The 8,481-nt window shown below is 44.9% G+C and overlaps 1 protein-coding gene across 6 annotated transcripts in view; it reads left to right on the top strand.

Moving 5' to 3' along the window:
* The window catches only part of Lrrc27 (leucine rich repeat containing 27), a 43,971-nt gene that overhangs the window by 2,143 nt on the left and 33,347 nt on the right, over positions 1-8,481 (top strand). For all 6 annotated transcript variants that reach the window (XR_002819834.1, XM_023708966.1, XM_023708965.1 and 3 more), the window contains 2 exons: positions 3,583-3,713; positions 7,159-7,217. Coding sequence is in view for 5 of the 6 variants with exons in the window: in XM_023708966.1 (XP_023564734.1) it covers positions 3,583-3,713; positions 7,159-7,217 (190 nt within the window). In the remaining variant the exon portion in view is untranslated. The remainder of the gene's footprint in view (positions 1-3,582; positions 3,714-7,158; positions 7,218-8,481) is intronic.

Here is an 8,481-nt window from a genome sequence, read left to right as displayed (position 1 = left end):
TGGGGGATTGAACCGTGGTCCCTGTGCTTTGCTAAGCTTGTTCTAAGTAGGTGCTTTAGACCACTGAGCCATCTCACCAGCCCCTCATGAATTATTGTAAAATGAAATAATTTATATGGGCCAGCACCTGGAACAGTTGTGATGTTGAATGATACTTCTTAACACTTTTACATACGCTGCCTTCTTGGATTGTAAGTGGCTGCTCGCGCTACTGAAGCATACTGTCGCCTGGTTACATTTGCCCCGTGTTTGCTGACAGAGCCAGCCCTGATCTGCTCCGTCTTTCATTAGCACTGACCTCAAAGAGTGCAGTGCTGGCCTCACGAGGTCTCCTATTATGCAAGTATCACTTGTAATGAAATGAATGTTCTCAACTCTGACTGAGGAGCCCAGCCAAGCTACTAGGTTCATGTTACCTTTGTGCATACAGAATACCATAACTATATCTTTTGGGAGACACATGTCACTGTGAATTTTGTTACTATGACAACCAGCCATTAGGTGAGGTAACCACTCAGCTTTGGACTGTTCGGGGTTGTGAACACTGGCAGCAATCCCTGGAGCCATTGGCAGCTCTTCTAAAAATCCTTATCGTCAGGGCGCATGGCTGTGCGTCCTCACCACATAATTTTCTTGAACCTCATTGGATTTCACCTGGTATCTGGGAATGATAATAGTTTCAGAGAATCCCCCCCTTCACACGCCCAGGACCTATGAGCAAGGAAAGAGGCAGAGTACTACCTGCTATTCCCAGGATTCTGGGGAAAGAGAGAGATTTTTCTTGTCTCTGAGATTCCCTTTTCCAGCATTCAGGAGGACCTGCGGTTTTAAACTGAGCAGTACAGTTAGCTGGCAGGAGGGTGAAAGAGCGGACCTGACAGGCTTAACACCCGCGCTCCAGCAGAGGGCCACAGAGTCAAACGTAGATGGACGCACAGGCAGGTGCACAGAAATCCGTGTGTGCGTGGGCCTGGAGGGGTGCACACGGACTTGCGTGGGGATGTGCATCCTCATGTACCTGGAGGTAGGTACTTGGGTACCCATAAGGGCCAGGCTGCCTTTCAGAGACCGTGCTGGCTTCCAGCAGGCAGTTTGTCAATTTCTTAATATAGATGTATTATTCTCAGTGAACATAAATTTTTAGAGGCAGTGTTTCTCAAGAGCCTGTAAATTATTTGAATTTGAAAATTGGGGTTGGAGGTGGAATGGGGTGTTGTGAAACTAAGACAGGAAGAGAACTTCCTGGTGGTTCTTTGAATAAACAATAGCATAACTGAAGGGCCAGCCAGATAGCTCAGTGGACGAAAGCGCCTGCTTTGCCAGAGCACAGGGGCCAGGGTTTGGTCCCTGGCATGTTGTGCTGGCCCTGCCCCCCGGGCGCGCTGAGATGCCATTGAGGCTGGGCATGGGGGCACCTGCCTGTAATCCCAGTGCTTGGGAGGCTGAAAACAGGAGAATGACTGTAAGTCCAATCTGTGTAGTGAGAACCTCTAGACCCTGTACTAAAGACATTAAATACATATATATATATATAAAATAATTGTAACTGCTGACAATTAGTACTCATTTGCTGCTACCGTGCAAGGTAGGTCCCATACCCTGTTCTTCAGGTCAGAATATGGAGAACAGAGATTTAGAAACTTACATAAACTCACATACCCTTAAGGTTTCAAAACCTAGAAGAGAACCCAGGAAGTCTGGCTTGAAAGTCAGTGTTCCAAGCATCTCTGTGTCTTCTCAATAAGTATAAGCATAGATATAAATAAATATGCATATTAATATGTAACAACAGTGTTAAAGAAGGTGCATTTAAAAAGACCTGTAATCCAGCCATGCCATGACTATAAAGTTGTGTATATAGTATACCCCCTTTATCCAAGAAATATTAAATAGGTCCAGAGAGAAAGCTCAGAGGCACAGCACCTGCCTGGCAAGCTCAAGGTCCTGGCACCAAATAAAACAAACCCAAAGATATTAACTAGGCCCGGTCCTGCTGTGCTGGCCCTGCCCCTGGGGCTTGCTGAGACAGCAATTGAGACTGGGGCGTGCGCCTGTAAGCCCAGCTCTTGGAAGGCTGTAAACAGACGGATCACTACAAGCCCCATCTAGTAGTGAGACTCTGAACACCCTGTAGACCCTTCCCTAAAATACAAAAAATAAATAAATATTAACTAGAAAAGTCTAGAAATACATAATTCATGTTTTAATGACTTATAGCATATTGTTATTCTATTTTATTGTTTTTGATAATTAATCTCTTAGTTCTTAATTTCTTTTTGTCCCTAATTTAGAAATTAAACATTATCACAAATGTGTACATATAAGGGCTGGGGCCTGCCTGGCAAGAGAGAGGTCCTGAATTTGATTCCCGGAACCCCTCCGAAAAGTAGTTGGTAAATATATACATATAGGGAAAAAATACAATATATTTTTGGGCCTATCTATGGTACTAGACATCCACTGGGTCCCTTGGAATGCATCCTCAATGGATAAATGGGGTCAACCGTGTATATATTTACATTCAATATACATTAATAAGTATCTTCTACCTTTTCTTATTTATCATGGTGACTAGAATGCTTGACACATTGTGTCAACTTGCGAAGTTTAAAAGTTTAACTCAGGAGGGGGCTACGGTGTTCACTTTGTAAACATCCGGAGCAGCGTGTAGATGTTTACAAAGTTTATAAAAGAGGACTGCACGGAGATGGCTTGGGTGGGTAGCGCTGGGTAGGAGCAGCCTGCATGTGATACAAGAAAAGAGAAGAGCCTTGCTTTTTTCTTTTACTCTTACTGCTTTTGCTGTCTTCTGCCACCTTACATTGTTGCCCACGTGCCATTGCCACCCTGCCTTACAGCCTTCTGATTATAGACTAAAATTCATAAATTATAGGCTAAATAAACTTTTCCTTCCTTAATTTTTGCTGTCAAATGTTTTATCCCCACAACAACAATAATAAACCAAGACAGTGACTTATAAATTCTACCAAGTTGATGTTTCAAACTCTTCCTGCTATGCTGGGTCCTCAGATGATTTGGTGTGGTCACGTGTCCTAAGTAATGCCACAGCAAATGTCTTAGTGCCGCTTTCATTTAGTTTCCTCTTAATTATTAACCTCAGCTCAGTCCCTGAGACCAGACGTGGTTCTTGCCGTTAACTCACTCAGCAGAAAGTTTACTGGGGCTCCTGAGAGCTATGACATTGAATGTGGGGCCCATGCAGGTCACTGCGATTAAGAATGGTGTCAAGGGACATTTGCTAGTGGAATTAATGCACTTGGGGGAGCACATGAATCATTTGGGAGGTTGCGCTCAGCTCTAATTTTTTTTTGTACTGGGAATCAAACTCAGAACCTCATGCTTGCCAGGCAGGCGCTGTGCCACTGAGCTAAATCCCCAGCCTCAAAATGGCTTTCTAATTTTAGGTCTGTTTAAATTGTTTAAGGGTAAAATATTTTTTAATTGAGGTGTGTGGTTGTAGTTGTTAGTAGTTCCTTTGAAAGTGCTTTTTGAATATGTCACATTTCAACATGAAGTTGGTTGACAGAACATTCTCTGATTTTCTCTTCTTTGCGCTGGAAGCAATTGCATCTTCAGAGAAATACCCTCTGCATGATTCCTAAAGATTTCTTTCAGTTACTGCCAAACCTGACGTGGCTGGACCTCCGGTATAATAAAATTAAGGTGCTTCCTTCCGGGATTGGATCTCACAAGTAAGTTGTACATTTGTATTCCAGATTTTTTTAAAAAATGATCTTTTTAAAATGTATAAGTGCCTGTTCTTTTGCAGTCTGGCTTCTACCCCTTAGTGAGTTTTTTATTTTAAAATAGAAGCATTAAATAGCTTTTTAGGGGGGCCTGCCCTGTAGCTCAGTTCTTTAAGTGGCTGCTTCAACAAAGCAGTCATGGGGCTGGCAAGATGGCTCAGTGGTCTAAAGCACCTACTTGGAACAAGCTTGGCAAAGCACAGGGACCGCGGTTCAATCCCCCAGCACCACATGCCAGCCAGCCCTGCCCCCTGGTGGACTGAGCTGGCCACACACACACACACACACACACACAATAAATAAATGTTTAAAAGGGGAAAAAAACAAAAAAAAAAAGCAGTCGGGCTCAGGTTGCTGTGGTTCAATCCCCACAACTCAAGCCAGCCAAACCTTCCCTGAAGGCATTCGGAGCCTTCTGCTTAGGGCTGGGGAGATGGCTCAGTAGAATCACAAAGGCCTGAGTTCAATCCCTGGTTCCACAAGAAAAGAGGGCCAGCTCAGAGGTACCAAATAACTAATGACAACAGTAACAACAGTACCTAGAGCGCTTTGGTATCCCCAAGAATACCTGTAGCGGTGGTTCCTTTGCCGGGCAATCTGCTGTTTTTATAATACTAACTCTTCTCTGACTGTCCCACGGGAAGCTGTCCAGAGGCCAGAAAAATCTGTGATGAGTTAAATCCAGCTATGTTATTCCTGTAGGCACCATGTATTCTGCTGTAGTTCCTGGAAACTAATGGGAAATTCTTCCCATTTTGGAAAACTGGAAACACCCTAAGCAGGCAGTGCTGACTGTCCAGCTCTACGCCTGCACTGTGATTGCAAGGATTTCTTCACACTCCCAATCCCAGAGCACAATCCAGCCCCATCTTTGAAAGCCACACCTCTGCCAGGGCCCCCACTCAGCAGCCAAGGCCTTTTGCTGTGGAGTCACGCTCCTTCCCTGAGCCCTTGCTCTCAGCCAGGTGGCTTTATTGTGGAAACTGCTGTGTCCTTGCCCCTCGGCCAGCACTTCAGATCCCCCTCCATGGTGGCTCACCTGTGCAGAGGAAGAGCACATTCAAAGGCCCTGGGGTAGACATGTGCGTGACGAGCACCAGAGATGGCCAGTGTAATTAAGCAGACCTGGGGACATGATGGGAGGCTGAGAGACGAAGCTAAACAGTCACCAGAGCTTGGAGCCCGTGTCTCAATGTTGGTATCTGTCATAAAGAACTGAGAAGTCACAGGAGGGCTTGAGTGAACACGGGTGGAATTGTGCTTGGCCTCATCACTCTGTAAAGAAAGGAGCTTGGGGGATGAAAACAGCGGGGTGTCTCCCTGTCTGAGGCAGAGCCTCCTGTGGACTGGCGAGCTATCAGGATTCGGGTTGGATGTGGGGTGAGAGAGGTACAGAGGTATGCAGGGCTGACTCCAGGTCCTTGTGAGTGACCTGTCCCCAGGTCATGATTATGTCATGTGGGCCACTGTGTCGCTGGCGGAGTGGGCTTATTCCACATGAGCCCAGTGTGAGCTGTCTGCCCCATTCATTCTCTCCCCCCGGCCTCTGGTTCTATAAGGAAGCAGCCTCCTCTGACAGGAAGCTGGTGTTACAGCAGGTGGAGACACAACTAGAAACCTCTTGGCGGCTTGGGGCTACAGGGTGAGTTACAGACAGACCTGCCCAGAGCACCGCGCCTGCAGTGGCCTGTCACCAGCTGCGTGCAGCGCAAGACTGGAGCGGGCTGCCGGCGTCTTCAGGAGTGTCTGAGCTTGCAGGGGCAGGGAAGCCTTGCTGCCTCAAATTGTGGTCTTCCATGTTTGGAACGACTTCTGCATCCTCAGCACTCAGTTCTGGAGAGTAATTGCTCCTCAAGAGTAAAAATAAACTAAATCCTATTCCCATAAGTAGCACTTCTTAAAATAAATGCACAATTCTCAAATTTTGGAATTCTTCGATTTTGCCAGTCAAAACCAGCTGTTTTGTGTTGTTTAAGATATAATTTGGCCTGTGATTTATAAACCATTATATTAAAATTGAATCAGCTTGCTCAAGAGCTGAAACATATTAATTACAAATTTTAAGTAATTATGGGCTTATTAAAAGCCTTAAATTTCTCAAAAAACGTAATTAAAACAATGACTATTAATGTTTTCCCCTTCTTGGTGTTTTATTTATTTATTTTTTCTCTTGGTGTTTTCAATATGTTAGCTTGCTAGCAGAGAGGAAAGATTTGAAAAATTAAATCAGTTGCCCCTGAAGCAAACAAATGCAATTCAGAATATAAATGTAGATGTTCCACTGACAATCAGTGCAGTGAAGTAATCAATGTGTAAGTTCCTGAGAGGGAAAGCTGCAGTGGGGGCCCTGGACTGGCTTGCAGCCACAACCCTGCTCTGCCGTGGGGGCCAGGGCCCGCTGGTGCCGTCGAGGCCTCCATGAACAGGACCACGTGGTTTCTAGGATGCCACGGCAAATGCAAAAGCTGGCGGGAGCTTTTCTGCAAGGATGGCCTGCTGCCGTAGTGGGGGGTGGGTCTCTGCTCAGTGCTTCCTAGACGCCTGGCAGTGGGAAGAGGGAAGAGTAGCAGGTGAGCTCCCTAAAAGATGCAGTGGTTTCTTTTTTTTGTTTTTTTATTTTTAATTTATTTTATTTTTTTTTATTTTTTATTTTTTTTGCGGAATCAGGGATTGAACTCAGGCCCTTGCGCTTGCCAGGCAAACACTTATTCTACTGAGCCATCTCCCCAGCCCTGGTACAGTGATTTCAGCACTGTTCTTCACATCTCAGTGCAGTCTAGCTGTAGCAGAGCAGGCTAGCCAAGGGGCAGGAGTCTCGCCCGCTGGTAGGGGTGCCTAGGAAAAGGGACCTCCGGAGGCCCCACTGTGCAAACTATTCATCTCTGAGTGTTTGGGGTATCCTTTGCGGCAGAAATCTCCCAAACACCTTTAGAAACACTGGTGTTTGTAAAGGTGCCATTTATAACCTAAAGACGTGAAAGCCCAGATCAGGAATTTTCAACAGACATTTGGTTGAGCTTGCTTTTGCCCCCAGGAGACCATTGGCAGTGTCTGGAGACATGGATGCTGTCACAGCTGGGGCAGCGGTGGGTAGCACCACTGGTGTCTGGTGAGGAGAGGCCAGGGATACTGCTGGATACCCAAAGCGCCTGGGCCAGACCCCTTTGGCCAAAAATTACCTGGTCCCAAAGTTGGTAGGGTTAGAGCTGAGAGAGCTTGCCTGGCTCCGTGTGTTGGCTAATGCCATAAGCATGTTGTGAATTTGTGATGTATCTGATGTATCTATTGCAGTTACCCTTTGAAAGAGAATAAAAAGAGATTTGATAGCATATTTTAAGGATGGTCATTTTTCTGCTCTTTAAGTTATTATTTTTGTTTGTTTGTTTTAAAGGCATTTGAAAACTTTGCTTTTAGAAAGAAATCCTATCAAGATGTTACCTATGGAGCTAGGTAAGTGCTAAAACAATAAAAGGTGATTTTAAGTTGCTGTCCGTGAAGTCAGTGTACCTTGTGATGGAAATATCGGTGTGATACAGGAGGGTAGGCGAAGTGATGCTAGAAACGTGTTCGGTCTCCACACTAGGGCTGTCTTGGGAGCCTTCAGCACTTCCTCATGTACTGCAAGAGTACAGGCAGGAAATGGAAGCATTAGGAGCGGTGGGGACAGCGTGCTTCCCACGCAGCGTGCAGCCTGAAGAGACTGTGTGTGGCCTGTGTCCGTGCTGGTGATAGCCGTTTCCTTCACTGCATGAGACTGGCACCGCCTCCATGTCCCCAAGGGCGTTGCTTTCATTTAAACTTTGTGCCGCACCATCTGTGTTCTCGGTGCTCCGCTCTCTTGGCTCACAGCTATGCTTTTGAGGTTTTCCCACATGGAGATGTAACCATGCTTCATCTGTTGCTGTGCGTTTTCTCTGCTATAAGTGAAAGGAAGATAATTTCCTACATTATACATCTGTCTTATCTCAGAAATCTCAGACTTCTGCTCTCATTTTTTTCCTTCTTTTTTTGGTGGAACCAGGGATTGAACTCAGGCCCTTGCACTTGCCAGGCAAGCACTTATTCCACTGAGCCATCTCCCCGGCCTCTGCTATCGTTTTTATGTTTAGGTTTTATCTGTTATGTTTTTCTAGTTCACTACTCAGTAAACTTAGTTACTGGAAGCTTAGGTTTTGATTTTAAATCTTTGTTTTCTAATGTATGTATTTACAACTATAATTTTGCTCTAAACACTGCCTTATATGTTTTGACTTAAAATGTTTTCTTTATTCAGCTCAAAATGTTTTTTCTGATACATATTGACACATTGGTGGCTTACCATGTGTTGCTTAATGTATAATTAGAGATTTTCCAGTTATCTTTATTTATTTGTGTGTTTTTACTGACATGTAATTTAATATTTCATTTAAAAGCAAGAGGGGGACAGGGAGATGGTTCAGTGGAATAAGCACTTCCCTGGAAAGCACAAGGGCCTGAGTTCAAACCCTAGTTCTGCCCAAAAAAACCCCAAAAAACTTACTTTGCCCCTTCCTTGTGCAGTAATTTTGTTGTGTAATATATCTGGCTATGTTACAGACCCAAGATACGTTTTTGGTTTTTGGTTTTTGTTTTGTTTTGTTTTTTTGCAGTACCAGGGATTGAACTCAGGACCTTGGATTGTCAGGCAAGCGCTTATTCTACTGAGCCATCTCCCCGGCCCCCAATTTTTTTTTTT

The sequence above is a fragment of the Octodon degus genome, unplaced genomic scaffold, assembly GCF_000260255.1.
Source record: "Octodon degus isolate 3935 unplaced genomic scaffold, OctDeg1.0 scaffold00010, whole genome shotgun sequence".
Taxonomy (NCBI): Eukaryota; Metazoa; Chordata; class Mammalia; order Rodentia; family Octodontidae; genus Octodon; species Octodon degus.
Note: the sequence above shows the minus strand (reverse complement) of the source record. Positions and strands in the feature narration are given on the sequence as shown.